At 41.5% G+C, this 16,904-nt stretch overlaps 1 protein-coding gene across 8 annotated transcripts in view; it reads right to left on the bottom strand.

The window, feature by feature from the left end:
• The window catches only part of LOC147374476 (mitochondrial glutathione transporter SLC25A40-like), a 36,925-nt gene that overhangs the window by 6,754 nt on the left and 13,267 nt on the right, over positions 1-16,904 (bottom strand). For 5 of the 8 annotated variants that reach the window (XR_015162801.1, XR_015162800.1, XR_015162804.1 and 2 more), the window contains 3 exons: positions 6,674-6,744; positions 4,474-4,598; positions 3,681-3,854 (listed from right to left, as the gene is read on the bottom strand). Coding sequence is in view for 4 of the 8 variants with exons in the window: in XM_086397312.1 (XP_086253438.1) it covers positions 3,681-3,854; positions 4,474-4,598; positions 6,674-6,744 (370 nt within the window). In the remaining 4 variants the exon portion in view is untranslated. Of the gene's footprint in view, positions 1-409; positions 1,258-3,680; positions 3,855-4,473; positions 4,599-6,673; positions 6,745-16,904 lie in introns of those variants that run through there. The other 3 variants (XR_015162803.1, XM_086397314.1, XM_086397313.1) reach the window with 2 other exon arrangements.

Below are 16,904 nucleotides of genomic sequence, written 5' to 3'. Positions count from 1 at the left end.
ATTTTTAAAAACACATTTCATGCAAATCAAAACCACAATGAGGTACCATCTCATGCCAGTCAGAATGGCTGCTACCAAAAAGTCTACAAACAATAAATGCTGGAGAGGGTGCAGAGAAAAGGGAACCATCTTACACTGTTGATGGGAATGCAAAGTCAGCCACTATGGAGAACAGTGTGGAGATTCCTTAAAAAACTGGAAATAAAACTGCCATACGACCCAGCAATCCCATTGCTGGGCATACACACTGGGGAAACGAACTTAAAAATGAAATAGTTATAATTAACACATTATTGTCTACATAGAAAAAAGGCAGACAAATTAGAATTTATAAGTTTTAGAAGAAGCTGAATATAAGCTAACAGACAAAAATCAACTCATATTGCAACATCCACAAACACCTGGAAAACATTTTTAAACAGATTTTTTTAAATAGGCACTTAAAGCTGCAGATTCTTGTACATACCCAGCAACAGACTTATAAAGTGTTCACAGCATTGGGTACTTGTTTCAGTTCAGTTCAGTTCAACTGAACTCTTTGCGACCCCATGAATCAAAGCACGCCAGGCCTCCCTGTCCATCACCAACTCCCGGAGTTCACTCAGACTCAACACCCATCGAGTTAGTGATGCCATCCAGCCATCTCATCCTCTGTAATCCCCTTCTCCTCCTGCCCCCAATCCCTCCCAGCATCAGGGTCTTTTCCAATGAGTCAACTCTTCACATGAAGTGGCCAAAGTACTGGAATTTCAGCTTTAGCATCAGTCCTTCCAAAGAAATCCCAGGGCTGATCCCCTTTAGAATGGACTGGTTGGATCTCCTTGCAGTCCAAGGGACTCTCAAGAGTCTTCTCCAACACCACAGTTCAAAAGCATCAATTCTTCGGCGCTCAGCTTTCTTCACAGTCCAGCTCTCGCATCCATACACGACCACTGGAAAAACCATAGCCTTGACTAGATGGACCTTTGTTGACAAAGTAATGTCTCTGCTTTTCAATGTGCTATCTAGGTTGGTCATAACTTTCCTTCCAAGGAGTAAGCATCTTTTAATTTCATGGCTGCAGTCACCATCTGCAGTGATTTTGGAGCCCCCCGATAAATAAAGTCTGACACTGTTTCCACTGTTTCCCCATCTATCTCCCATGAAGTGATGGGACCAGATGCCATGATCTTCGTTTTTGAATGTTGAGCTTTAAGCCAACTTTTTCACTCTCCACTTTCAGTTTCATCAAGAGGCTTTTTAGTTCCTCTTCACTTCCTGCCATAAGGGTGGTTTACTTGTTTATTCATGTATAAGTGAGTGGAAACAATAGTTGCACATATAAAATAAAACTTAAGGAATATTTCCAAGTAAAATAAATTTTATACCTCAAAAATAGGCAAAACTGAATACCATTGTTTAGCAATAATACATATGTGGTAAAACTGCTTTTTTTAAATCAAATGATAAAAATTCAGGTAAGAGGTTACCACTAAGGATGTGACAGTGGAGGTGGACATACGTGGTTTCATGATTTTAAAAACTGCAGTGTTCTAATTCATATACAGAGGTGGTGATGTCACAGGTGTTTATTAGTGCACTTGGTAATTTATATCCGAAAGGCAATGCCAAAGAATGCTCAAGCTACTGCACAGTTGCACTCATCTCACAGGCTAGTAATGCTTAAAATTCTCCAAGCCAGGCTTCAGCAATATGTGAACCGTGAACTTCCTGATGTTCAAGAGGGTTTTAGAAAAGGCAGAGGAACCAGAGATCAAATTGCCAACATCCACTGGATCATGGAAAAAGCAAGAGAGTTCCAGAAAAACATCTATTTCTGCTTTATTGACTATGCCAAAGCCTTTGACTGTGTGGATCACAATAAACTGTGGAACATTCTGAAAGAGATGGGAATACCAGACCACCTGATCTGCCTCTGGAGAAATTTGTATGCCGGTCAGGAAGCAACAGTTAGAACTGGACATGGAACAACAGACTGGTTCCAAATAGGAAAAGGAGTACGTCAAGGCTGTATATTGTCACCCTGTTTATTTAACTTATATGCAGAGTACATCATGAGAAATGCTGGACTGGAAGAAACACAAGCTGGAATCAAGATTGCCGGGAGAAATATCAATAACCTCAGATATGCAGATGACACCAACCTTATGGCAGAAAGCGAAGAGGAACTCAAAAGCCTCTTGATGAAAGTGAAAGTGAAGAGTGAAAAAGTTGGCTTAAAGCTCAACATTCAGAAAACGAAGATCATGGCATCTGGTCCCATCACTTCTTGGGAAATAGATGGGGAAACAGTGGAAACAGTGTCAGACTTTATTTTTCGGGGCTCCAAAATCACTGCAGATGGTGACTGCAGCCATGAAATTAAAAGACGCTTACTCCTTGGAAGGAAAGTTATGACCAACCTAGATAGCATATTCAAAAGCAGAGACATCACTTTGCCAACAAAGGTCCGTCTAGTCAAGGCTATGGTTTTTCCAGTGGTCACGTATGGATGTGAGAGTTGGACTGTGAAGAAGGCTGAGCGCCGAAGAATTGATGCTTTTGAACTGTGGTGTTGGAGAAGACTCTTGAGAGTCCCTTGGACTGCAAGGAGATCCAACCAGTCCATTCTAAACGGGATCAGCCCTGGGATTTCTTTGGAAGGACTGATGCTAAAGCTGAAACTCCAGTACTTTGGCCACTTCATGGGAAGAGTTGACTCATTGGAAAAGACCCTGATGCTGGGAGGGATTGGGGGCAAGAGGAGAAGGGGATGACAGAGGATGAGATGGCTGGATGGCATCACTGACTTGATGGACGTGAGTCTGAGTGAACTCCGGGAGTTGGTGATGGACAGGGAGGCCTGGCATGCTGCGATTCATGGGGTCACAAAGAGTTGGACACGACTGAGCGACTGATCTGATCTGATCTGACTTTTTATGTATAAAACATCAAAAAATGAAAAAGTATTGGTCTAGGAATTCATGGTGTTTCTAAAAAGCATAGCTGAACACAAAAGTTGAAGAAAAATACTAATGGAAAGGGAAAGATATAGGACTGTAAACAGGAGTCCAAGCAAAGGATTAAATCAAAGAGAGAAAGAATGTGGAATGTTAATACAACGGTTCTCAATAATTATTTCTTCCAGGTTTTAAATGGAAACATCAGTTTCACAAGAGAAGTAGTACTGAAGTATGCATATTCTATAAGTTGTTAATTTTGTATTTCTTCATGATTTTCTCCTTCTTCATATTTCAATGATTAGCACAATCTTGAATCTGATTTATAATAGTCCCTACAAGACACTTAAGTGCGGGAGATTTTTAATAACTGAAAAAAGTAGGAGTCAATATAATTCACAGGTGGTCTTAAATGTTATGATATTTTGATTTGTAGTACTTTACATATCTTGCTAATTATGACTTCTTTACAATAATTTTAAAGGTAGCTTCATTACCTACATATGAGTACTCACCAATTGATATTTAAAAAGAAAGAAAACAAAGAGAAAAGAAAACCAGGCTTGAAACAGAAACCGTTCATTAAATAAATACTCATCAAGATCTGAGAGAGCCATGCTGAACGAGGTGTGTGTGGTCACCTAAGACAGTAACTTACCTTTAGCCTTAAAGAGTCTAGAATTTCCTTCATTTAAAAGTGGTACATACAAAGCTACTTAAAATGTAGCAGATAAATCCTACCTGAGAATGGTACATCTCTAAGAATGGTAGGAGCCCAGCCCCTCCAGAGGGAAATCCAACCATCTTCAGATACTTTCTTGCTGACAAATCGATGCAGTTCCTCGTAAGAAAACTTCTTAGATTGCATCTTGGTTCTGATCAATTCCAGTGGACTTATTACAGTCACTGCACCAACTGTACAAAACAAGCGAATACAACAAAAGCAAAGCCATGCATTATGAAAACATGCGTGCAGAAATGAGTATTTCATGCATTTTTGTATTTTAAATTTTATTCTGAAATGTCTGCAAACTGTATCTAGTATCTAATGATGGCAACATCCTGGCTCAGATTTTTTCCCTGATAAAGGTATTTCACACACCTTACTCTTTCAAGAGCAGTTCCACAGCCATTATACATCAACCAGGACTATTATAAACCTCACTTCCACTACACAGATAAAAATGTCCTTCTGATTAAACTCTGAATCGCAAAGTGTATACAGAAAATGATGAAAGACTCTGGCATTAATTAGACTCTGTGTTATTATCCTAAAATCTAGAATCTAAGGTCTACAATCTCAAATCTAAAACCTCTGTCCAAGAATTAACAGGACAGGCTGATCCCGTCCCATTCTGATGGCAGTCACCACACAATATGACCACTAGAGCATACGTGTTGACATATGAGGACAAACTATGATGGAAAATAAACCGTTAGCAATACACTACTTGAAATTCTCTATGAATGTAAACATTTTAAAGCAAGCTTTAAGTAGAAATCAGAATGAAAACATTGTGAATTTATTACTTACGTCTGGCCACGATTCCAGCAACAATTGGTATGCGGCTTTCATTTTCTCCTAATTTAGATCTCAGAAGAGCAGTTAATTGATCATAGCAGGTAAAATAAATAACTGTGGCAGGAACTGCCATCACTCTGTTAGAACAAACGAAAAGATTGGTACAGCACTATCAAAAGGCTGAAACATATTCTTACATTATTATGAAGCACAAGACACAGTGCACAGAGCATGTGTGCTCAGTCATATCAGACTCTCTGAGACCCCATGGACTGCAGCCCGCCACGCTCCTCTGTCCATGGGACTTCCCAGGCAAGTACACCAGAGTGGGTTGACACTTCCTTCTCCAGGGGGTCTTCCTGACCCAGGTATCAAACCCACACCTCTTGTGTCTCCCGCACTGGCAGGTGGGTTCTTTACCAACCGCACCACCTGGGAAGTAAAAATGAAGATCCTCCTATTTTACAGAAGCTGAAAACCACAGCAAATCAGCTGTGAGATCAGTTTTTCTTTAAGAATTAGCAGTGTTTAACTTAGACAACAAAAGATGTAAAGTAGGTTTCTGCTCTCCAGAGATTTGTAATGTAGCAGAGAAGGTAAGTTTAGAGCACCCAGTCAGGTCATAAATAAGAAAAGACAAATAAGTCGTCTTGACTTATTCTGTGTCTGGTCTTCATTCCCAACTACATACATTACGGTAACATGAAAATCACTAAAGTAAAACTCGTAAAAATTACTTGTAAAAAAGTACAAGCACAATTATAAAATACTTTTGAACTGTGGACCATGTCATACCTACTTATAACTGAAAATACCGTCACCAGATTTATATATACTCAAAGGAAATTCCAATGACATTCTTTCAAATGAAAATATCAAGAGGGAGTCATTAATTAAATACAAAATTGAAGGTACTATCATGTCATAAAGATTTAACCCAACAAGAAACCAGTCTCTGTTTCTGGTCTAACCAACGGACTATCACAGACCACACGTGGGAACGCCTAACACTCGACAGAGAAGCGTGGTGATGAGAACTTAGGAACAGGACTGACTGCTGCTCCTGGATCTATCACCAACCTTATAACCTTAGGCACTGTTTAGAGTAGGTGCCTCAAAACTAATGTGCTCCATAACAAGATAAATCAGAAAGAAACGAGGCAGAGAAAGGCAAGGTATTAATTGGAATTTTTACATTCAGCCTTACTAGCTTGCTGCCGTCTATGGGGTCACTCAGAGTGGGACACGACTGAAGCAACTTAGCAGCAGCAGCTTGTCATATGAATGCACGTAATAGCTAGTTAGCACAGAATTTAATTATCTGGAAAAGAAGTATAAATAGCACAATACTTCTCATTATTTTAGTAAAATAAAAACTAAAATGAACACTAATTTCTTAATTTCTGAACATGAAAAAATAAAGTATGTTTGTGCCCCAAATCCAGTGTCTTCAGCAGGGCCTATTTGTCTACTCGACCTTGGGTCATCTTCAAGGAATTTAGCCCTCGAAAAACTCCCTGTAACAAGGCTTTTCTGTATGTCTAGAGCACTAAACCAGCTTGCCTGCATTGATTTGTGCACATGATGTGAGTTTTGGTAAATATCTGCTCTTTCTGGGGGGGCTGGAGTTTCAGTAACCACAGCCAGTCATGAACACAGCATGTTATATCATCAGCCCCCAGTGCAAACCCTAGATTCAGATTCAAGTGCCAGTAAGGCTGAACCCGTGCACTTGCCGCGGCAGCCCGGGGCTGGGAGAGGCAGCTGCGCCCTGCGTGTCACAAGCAGGGTCTCAGGAGGACTCCGCCCGGCCAGGTCCTGTTGTGTCTTTACCCTCACTGATCCCCCTCCATGCCTCTCCCCTCACTGATCCCACTCCAAGCCTCTCCCCTCACTGATCCCACTCCATGCCTTTTCTCCTCACTGATTCCGCTTCATGCCTTTTCTCCTCACTGATTCCGCTTCATGCCTTTTCTCCTCACTGATTCCCCTTCATGCCTTTTGCAGTAATAAACCACAGACATTAGTATATATCCTGTGAGTCCTTCTAGCAAATCATCAAATGTGGGGTAGTTGTGAGAGTCACAAAACAATGCTCTAGAAAATAAAAAGTTTTGATATTAAAAATGCATGATGATGTCCCATCATACTGATAAGGCAAAACAAAACCACCACCATCACTAAGTAAGAAAAATACTAAATTTCAACTTACAACATATGAGGAAGGCCACTCCTCCACAGGGATTTAATGCCCTCATTTAGAATGATTTTCAAAAAAGCATCCTAAAATTGTAATAGAAAAAAGTGGTCAAAATATCCAAAAATCTTACAGTGATAATTGGTATTTGATTCTTTTAAGCATTTATTTCTAAAATAAAAGCTTCCCAGATTTATATACACCCATTCTTTAAAAAGGAAAAAAGAATTTTTCTCAACTTCCAGACACAAATGAAACATTTCTAAATGACAGTTCCTGCTTACAAAATAAACCTACATTACTCAGCTTGGGATTGTTCTACTTAGGGCTGAGAAGTTTTTTGAAGATTATTATAAAAAGGAAGTGGAGGGATGGCAGAAAGTTAGAATAACTCTCCTCTCCCATTATGAGATCTGAGAAAACATTATTTAAACCCAATATTTGAAACCTCTGAGGAAGAACAAAAAGCAACTAGAAGCTAGAGGGAAGCTTACTGTTAAAAGTCAAAGTCCCATGAATGAGGTTTGCACATTTACAGCTTTTTGCCCATGGGAGCTGCAAGGAACAGTACATTTACTTGCTTGAGATAGCAAACACCAGAGTTTAGGCTCATAGACTAATCAGAAAGTTAGAAGGGAAATCCTAGGAAGAGAGGCTACAGAGGACATGTTGTTGTTGCCCTTTTAGTCGCTCAGTCATGTCTGACTCTGTGACCCCACGGACTGTTAGCCCTCCAGACTCCTCTGTCCATGGAATTCTCCAGGCAAGAACACTGGAGTGGCTTGCCATTTTCTTCTCCAGACAAAGGACGTAAGCCCTTGAATTTAGCAACAAAGTCAGCCACAAGATGTGGCTCACAACTCAATTGTGCAGCCCCAGAAGAAGACAACAAAAACAAACCAGACACCCCGTGGATGGCAGACGGGGTGGGAATTTCAGCTGCAGCCCACCACAGTGGTGCCTGAGTATAGTCTGAATCTAGCCAAAGTTAACTGCCTATTAGAACAGAACTGACTCTTGGGAAGAATATAACAGAACCCAGAGTCTTTACAGAGTATTCTTCATAATGATCACTATCCAGTCAAAATTCATTAGACATAAAAAGAAACAAACGAAAAAGTAGTCATCAGAAACCAGCACTGAGATGATTAAGATGATGCTATCTGCAGATAAGAACTCCAAAACACCTATTATAAACATGTGCAAGGGTTACAAAGATGATGGGTCCATAGTGCATGGACAAATTTGGGATTCAGCAAGGAAATAATTACTACTCAAACTGCCAAGTGAAAATTCTGAACCTGAAATGAAAAATTTCAGTGGGCTTCACAGCAGAAAGGAGACAGCAAGGAGTCACTGAAGACAAATCTAAAATTAAATCGGAAGAAGGAAGAGAAAATGAATGAAGAAAAATGGGAACTTCTCCGTGGTCCAGTGGTTAAGACTCTATGCTTTCACTGCGAGGGTCCAGTTCAATCCCTGGTCAGGGAACTGTGATCCAGCAACCCATGTGGCATGGCCGAATTAAAAAAACCCAAAACTTTAGAAAAATGATCAGAGGCTCAGAGACCTGAGGGGAAATATCAAGCAGTACGGCACTGGTTTATGTGGGGTCATAGAGAAAAGGAAAGAAAACAGAATAGGAAATTACCTGATGAAATGATGAGCAAAAATCTCCCTAAATTAGTGAAAGATATCAATTGACAGAGTCCCCCCCCACCCCAAAAAAAAAAACCCAAGTGAATAAAAAACAAAAAACAGTAGAGGAATGCCGGGGACCAGCCCCAGCTGATCCAGGGTATTCGAAGGAGAGACGGCCTAGGCGACTATTTATATGCTAATTAGAGATATAGAGAACAATAGAATGAGGATAGCTCAGTAGGAAAATTCAGTGGAGAAAAGAAGCTGAGTAGCTTGGTTTACGCGGGAGACCAATAAAACTTCAAGACAAGAAGTTTGCACCACTTACGTAGGCCGCAGGCGCCCTCTCGAATAGCGGAAGGTGTCTCACCCTAGACTCCTTCTCGAGTGGGTCTTAGAAGCCCAGGCATGATTAGTAAGCGTGGTGGGTTCCGCGCTCCAGATGGAGACTCAGCTGGAAGTTAAAGAGAAGAATGACGTGGGGAGACCAAGCGCTGGTGAACAAGGCCCGTAGCTTTATTTTTAACAGGGGCTTTTATACCCTAAGTTACACATAGAGGATAATAGGGGATGCAAAGTCAGCAGTCTTTGGTTCTTATCAAAAACCAAGGTTTCTTTCCTGCAAATTTATCGTATACAAATGGTTTAGGTGATTTACATCATCTTCTGGCCAGAAGGCCTACTAACATTTTATGACTCAAGGACTTATCAACAAAGACTTATTTTCTCTAAGAGTAATTATTTCAAGGTTTGGCACCATCTTCCAAAGATAAAATTGCATTCCTATAGGGCGGATGTGTAATGGGTTTACAAAGAAAGAATTTATTACCTTAAGGGTCTAAAGTTACTAACACCAAGGCCACTACTTATTTTTTCTACATACCCACTATTAATTGATACATATTCAAGGATACAATTCAGGGGATGTGAAAACTTGGCAACAAGCATTGACTCATCAATGAAATCCTTTACTAGTTTATTCTGACAGTTTTTAACTCTCTGAGAGGCTCTAAGCTATTTGAATATCTTAAGCTTCCCATGCCTCTCGAGGCTGGGAGACTGTAAACAATCGTATGCATAGCTGCAGGAGTCCGGGTAAACTTGTCAGGTGAGTTAGAGAGCCATCAGAGGGGTTTGGATTTAAACACTCCTAATTGCCCAGGAACTTTATTAATTGGAGCTGTAAGTTAACTCTTTGACAGAGAGAGAGAGATGGTGGTAGGCGACAGCCCCCAGTAAAGTCGGAGGTGAGAGCACAAAGCAATAAAGTAGGCAGACTCTGGTTTTTTGGGGGAAAATGCTCGAGAATATCCGGGGGGACTCCTGAGGCTCGATCCCGCCTTTGCGTATGCCGAGCCTCCTTCCTCATGACCTTTGTCACGAGTGGAATGCCTCACCGGCTCCCCGCAGAGGAAAATGACAAAATACATATCGGGAAAGGATGATTAAATGAAGATCAGCTTCTCAGCAGACACACGAAAGGCCAAAGACAATGTAATGACACATTTAAGGTGCTAAAAAAGAGCAAGCCAGAATTCTGTATGCTGCCAAACACATGTCAAAAATGCTTTATAAAGACACTTGTATAGAACCGAAACTTAGAGATACACTGCCAAAATACCTTCATTAAAGAAATGCTGAAATAAGTTCTTTAGGATCAAGGGTCATGGTGGCCCCACGTAACTCCCATCTTCAGAAAGGCAGGAAGGACAAAAGAGGTGATAAATATATGGTTACAGGTAAAATATGTATTTCTTTTTAACTACTTAAAAGACATAAGACTATTTAAATTGAAAATTCTATGAACCTTGGCATCTGTAAAGAACTAGGATGTGTCATCCGTGAGGCAGCAGCACAAACAAAGAGGAGGGGGTAAGGGTGCCAGGACATGGGGGCCCAAGATCCACTCTACTTGCAAGTCAGCAAGTCGGCCTGCATGGCATCATGAGAGCCCAGGTAGAGATGAAACTCTCTGGGGTGAGACATAACGCTCATCGTCACAGCAACAGCAGCAGCCAGAGTACCGGCATTCTGATCCCTGTATCCTGAGCCCCAGTTTCCACAGGCGTGTGAAGACAGTGGATGACACCTGAACACACGGTGGATGCGCTACAGGGGAGGAAAACTGACCTCAGGGGACCAAACCATTTACAACGGGGAGTAAGGATGCCTGTATCTTCCAAGGTCATTCACTCTCCAAACAGCCTTGAAAAGATGACCAGGAACAAAGGACAGACAATGCGACGCACATGAGATATGCCCAACACGAAACACTTTTGAACAGTTTGCCTAGAAACGGGAATTGCAGAATCAATATAATGTTACTAAAATTCAAACCAATAACAAGAAAGGAGGAAAAGGGGGAACAATTAGAAAAATATACAAAAACAGATTAATACTCCAACCATATGAAAAATTATATTAAAGGACTAAACTTTCCGATTAAAAGTCACTACATCAACAGCCATCTGCATCCTATCTGTGGAGTTTCTAGGGCTTCCCAGGTGGCGCTAGCGGTTAAGAATCCACCTGCCAATGCAGGTTCGATCCCTGGGTCCGGAAGATCCCCTGAGTAGGAAATGGCAACCGGCTCCAATATTCTTGCCTGGAGAATCCCATGGACAGAAGAGCCTGGCAGTTCATGGGGTCACAGAGGGTGACAGAACAAGACAGAACTGTATCACCATCTTGGAGTAAAAGAATGGAAAAAGAGAGGCTACATAAACACTACTATGAGAAAGCTAAAAGCTGCAAGCTGAAAGGTGGCTATACTACATTCAGATAAAAGACTACAAGATAATACAGATGTATCAGAAAAACATATCAAGTGAATGTGTATGTTCCTAATAACTGAGGTTCAAAACCCTATAAGGCAGACCAGAGAGAACTAAAAAGGAAAACAGACATATCCTCAATCCTATCTAAAGATTATTATAGCCTCTATCAGAGAATAATAGAATAATCTTAAAAACTCTGTAAGACTTCAGCAGATCCAAATAAAACATCAGCCACCTTGACCTAATGGCTTATAGAATGCTATACCCAACAACTGCAGAATATAGACTTTAAAGAGCACAAAATAGTCACCAAGATCATACACAGGGCCATTACATAAGACTCAATACATTAAAAAAATCTGAAAACTTAAGAGTATATTCCTTTGACCAGATTGGAATTAAATTAGAAATCAGGAACAATAAGGTATCTAGGAAAATATCCAATTATTGGAAAATTAATAATCCATGGCAAAAGAAATTACAAAGAAAATCAGAAAATATTTCAACTGATAATGAAAACACATCATCAAAATCTTTGGAACATATCTAATTTAGTACTTTGAAGGAAATTTAAATGTGGAGTTGAGGAAAGAAAGGCTTAAAATCAATAATTCATGTTTCCACCTAAGAAAGTACAATGCAATGACCAAAATAAATCCAAAGAATAATTCTGATTTCTGGTTCTGCATGTAAAGAGCTTGAAAGCATCACTTCCATCCTCACAACAAGAAAAAAACCTGAACAAACTGAAAAATCAATTCCTCTTAGGATAATCAGAGAATTGAGGTCACCGGTCAAACTGCTACCTTGAACACTGGTAAGTGAGAGTGAAGTCGCTCAGTCGTGTCTGACTCTTTGCGACCCCATGGACTGTAGCCTACCAGGCTCCTCCATCCATGGGATTTTCCAGGCAAGAGTACTGGAGTGGGTTGCCATCTCGATCTCCAGAGGATATTCCCAACCCAGGGATTGAACCTGGTTGTAGGGTCTCCCGCGTTGTAGGCAGACGCTTTACTGTCTGAGCCTGGAGAGACCGTCAAATACAGAGACTCACAGCACAGTAGAGCAGAAGTCCGCAGTTAGAACCAGCACCAACAGGAATGCTATGAGCTATAACTGACCAACGGCTGGAAGCTCAGTGTAGACTAACCAGAGAATCAAAACCTCTGAGGCGCTACTCTGAGAGGGCCTTCACGCTTTTATGACTTTTAGCCCCTGAGCCCTACCAGATCCTCACTGGTAAAATCAAAGAGAAACCCCCTCCTGTTTCCAGCAGGGTAAGGGGAAAAGAAATCACTTTACAAATATGCCCCAAATCTCTATTCTCCTTTTTTTAAAGAAGGAGAAACACTCAAGGGCAACTATCTTACTATCTGAGGAATCTCCAGGAAAAGACAACAGGTAAGACAACAGCTGGGACAGTGGAGGAAATTTCAGTCTCTACAACACAGCTATCCAGAAGTAAACAAAGCCCAGCGTCTCGCTGGATAACACTTCACATGAAAGGTCTGTCTTTTAACCCAATACATCATGCCCAGCTTTCAACAAAAAGAATTACAAAGCATACCAACAGGCAAAAAATGTAGTCTGAAGAAACAAACCAAACATCAAAACCAGACTCAGATATGGCAGAGATTTTAAAATTACCAGGCTGGGGATTTTCAGTAACAATGGTGAGTATGTCAAGGGCGCTTAGTAGTATCAGAGGACTAATAGTGGAGACCCGACAGTGATAAGGCCGCCTCACCAGAGGCAACGGAAATCACCAGGGGAGTCAGAAATTCCACTCCCACTGCCTTAGTCTGTTAAGGCTGCTATAACGAAACACGTTATAGCAGTGGGTTATAGAGTGGGTAGCTTATGAACAACACTAATTTATTTCTCAGTTCTCAAGGCCGGAAGTCCAAGGTCCAGGTTCTGCTAAGGTCAAAGTAGGGCCCTGTTCTGGATTTCACACTTCTCATTGTGTTGTCACAAGGCAGAGGGGCAAGGAAGCTCTGCGGTCTCTCTTCAAAGGGCATTAATCTCATTCATGAGGTCTCTGCCCTCATGACCTAATCAACTCCCAAAGGCTCCAGGTCCTAAAACGACTGCATCAGGCATTAGGATTTCTACAGTGAATTCTGGAGGGAACACACTCAGACCACAGCGTCCCAAAGTGAAAGCCCCGAACCCCACTCCGTGTGTCCATGGAGGCTGAGTGAGGAACACGGACTTCTAGCTCTGCCAGCCCATTAACAAGGTGGCGCCCTCTTCCTGAGCTGACAGTGTCAAAACAGCCAACTGGGATATTTAAATGAGATTCAGAGACTCATAATACCCAAAATTTCCTGGTTCCAATTTTTTAAAAAATCACTTGTCATTTTAAGAAGCAGGAAGAGGAAATTCCCTGGTGGTCCAGTGGTTAGAAACTGGCGCTCTCACTGCCAGGGTGTCAGGTTCAATCCCCGGTTGGGGAACTAAGACGCTGCAAACCACATGGTGCAGCCAATAAAAAATAAACAGGAAGAAAGATGCCAACCTGAATGAAAGGAGACAATAAACAGACACCGGCAGTGAGACTGACAGGATTATCTGACAAAGGTTTTACAGCAATCAACATATAAACCACTGACCATCACTTACAAAGATGTCTGAAACAAATGAAACATTAGAACAGCTCAGCAAAGGAATATATACACAAAAACCTATATATCAAAATGGAATTTTACAACTGACACCACGGAAATACAAAGGATCCTAACAGATTAATAACTACATGCCAGTAAAATGGATGACCAGGAAAAAAATGGAAAAATTCCTAAACCAGAAAGAAATAGAAAATATGAATAAATGAATTACCAGAAATGAAATTAAATCAGTAATTTAACAACTTCCAACAGACAAAAGTCCATGACCAGATGGCTTCACAGGTGAATTCTAACAAATACTCTTCTAACAAATCTTCCTGACCCAGGGATCAAACCCAGGTCTCCTGCATTGCAGGCCGATGCTCTAACCTCTGAGCCACCAGGGAAGCCAACAAATACTCAGAGAAGAGTTAATGCCTATCCTTCTGAAACTATTCCAAAAAACTATACAGGAAGAAAAACTCATTCCAAACTCATTCTATGAGGCCAGCATCACCCTGATACCAAAAGCAGGCAAAGATGTCACACACAAAAAGAAAGTGGCAGGCCAGCATCACTGATATGCAAAAATCCTCAACAAAATCTTAGCAAACAACTTTAATAATAAGATAAACACTGATCAAAAGGGGTCACACACCAGGATCAAGTGAGATTTATCCCAGGGATGAAAGAACAGTTCAGTATCAATAAATCAATCAATGACACACCATATTAACAGACTGAAGAATAAAACCATATGAGGAGGACTTCCCTGGTGGCTCAGTGGTAAAGAATCTGCCTGCCAATGCAGGAAACACGAGCTTGATCCCTGATCAGGAAGATCCCACATGCCAAGGAGGAACTAAGCCTGTGCTCTAGAGCCCAAGAGCCACCACTACTGAGCCCGTGAGCTCCAACTACTGAAGCCTGTGCCACCTAAAGCCTGTGTTCCACAAGAGAAGCCCCGTAAAGAGAAGCCCGTGCACCACCAACTACAGAGTAGCCACCACTCCCAGCAACTAGACAGAAAAAAAGCCTGCATAGCAACGAAGCCCCAGCACCGCCAAAAAGAAAATAAAGTTTATAAATAAATATATAAAAATAAAATAATTCAGCTAAAAATAAATCCACATGATCATCTCAATAGGTACAGAAAAAGCTTTTGACACAATTCAACATTGTTTCATGATAAAAACCCTCAAAGTGGGTATATGGTTACAGAGGGAATATACCTCAACACACAAAAGCCATACACAACAAGCCCACAGCTAACATCATAGTCAACAGTGAAAAGCTGAAAGCATCTCCTCTAAGATCAGGAACAAGACAAGGATACACTTACTCTCATCACTCAACATGGTTTATTCAACATAGTTTTCAAAGTCCTAGCCACAGAAGAGAAGAAAAAAATACAAGGATTCCAAACTGGAAAGGAGGAAGTAAAATTGTCACCGTTTACAGATGACATGCTATTAAATGCAGTAAATCCTGAAGATGCCCCCAGAAAACTACTGGAGCTCCTCATGAGTTCAGTGAAGTTGCAAGATGCTAAATTAATATACAGAAATCTACTGCATTTCTAAACACTAAAAACTATCAACATGGAAAACTACGGAAATTATCCCCTTCACAATCATATCAGAAGGAATGAAATACCTAGGAATAAATCTAACTCAACAAGGAGGTAAAATATTAATACTGAATTCAGAAAATTATAAGACCAGAAATTGAAGGTGACTCAAACAGATGTTTTTTGATTGGAAGAATAATGTTAAAATGACCATACTACACAAAACAATCTATAGATTAAATACAATTCCTATCAAAATGACAATGGCATTTTTTACTGAACTAGAACAAATAAATTCTAAAATTCGTATGGAAACACAAAAGATCCTGCATTGTCAAAACAATCTTGAGAAAGAAAAACAAAACTAGAGGTTATCATTATCCCTGATTCCAAACCACATTATAAAACTGTAGGCATCAAAACAGACCTCTAGGATGGCAGAGTTGAAGGACATGGGCTCATCTTCTCCTGTGAGAACTCCAAAATTGCAACCAGCTGCTGAGCAACCATTGAAAGGAGAATACTGGATCCCACCAAAAAAAGATACCCCACATCCAAGGGCAAAGGAGAAGCCCCAACAAGATGGTAGGAGGGGCGAAATCACGTTTAGAATCAATCCCCATACTCACCAGAGATGCTCAGAGGGCTCAAACAAAACCTTGTGCGCACCAGGACCCAGAGACCCCACAAGAGACCGAGCCATGCCTTTGAGTGTTTGAGTGTCTCCTGCGGAGGCATGGGTCAACAGTGGCCTGTTGTGGGGACAGGGGCTCTGGCTGCAGCAGAACTGGGAGGCACAGCATGTGGGATAAGTCCTCTTGGAGGAGGTTGCCATTAGCCCAACCATAAAGCCATCGAGTGGAGAAGGCAATGGCACCCCACTCCAGTACTCTTGCCTGGATAATTCCTGGGACGGAGAAGCCTGGTAAGCTGCAGTCCATGGGGTCACAAAGAATCGGATACGACTGAGCAACTTCACTTTCACTTTTCACTTTCATGCACTGGAGAAGGAAATGGCAACCCACTCCAGTGTTCTTGCCTGGAGAATCCCAGGGACGGGGGAGCCTGGTGGGCTGCCATCTAATGGGGTCGCAGAGTCGGACACGACTGAAGTGACTTAGCAGTAGCAGAGCCATCGAGCAGATGACCCACAAGCTGGAGAACCAAAGAAGTTCTCGCACTGTTGCAAAAGTTCTAAGGCCCAAAGCAGATTTCTCAACCTGGGGATCTGGCAAAGGGACTGAGAATCCCCAGGGAACTTGACTTTGAAGGCCAGTGGGATTTGATTACAGAACTTCCACAGGACTGGGGACAAAACTCTTGGAGGGTACAACAAAAACTTGTGTGCACCAGCACCCAGGAGAAAGGAGCAGCTATCACATAAGACTCTGAGCCAGACTTGCCTAGGAGTGTCCCAGAGTGTACGGCAGAGGCATGGGTCCACAGTGTCCTGCTGTGGGGTCACAGCACTGAAAGGGAGGGAACACAGTCCCACCCATCAGCAGAAAATTGGATTAAAGATTTACTGACCCGCCCATCACAGCAAGATCCAGATTCACCCACTGCCAGTCAGAAACCTTCCACAAGCCTCTTACCTTTATCCATCAGAGGGCAGACAGACTGAAAACCACAATCACAGAAAACTAACT

The sequence above is a fragment of the Bos grunniens genome, chromosome 4 (assembly GCF_055505025.1).
Source record: "Bos grunniens cultivar Pamir isolate PY7600 chromosome 4, Bosgru_T2T1.0, whole genome shotgun sequence".
NCBI classification, from domain to species: domain Eukaryota; kingdom Metazoa; phylum Chordata; class Mammalia; order Artiodactyla; family Bovidae; genus Bos; species Bos grunniens.
The sequence above is the reverse complement of the archived record's forward strand: the minus strand, read 5'-3'. Positions and strand labels throughout refer to the sequence as shown.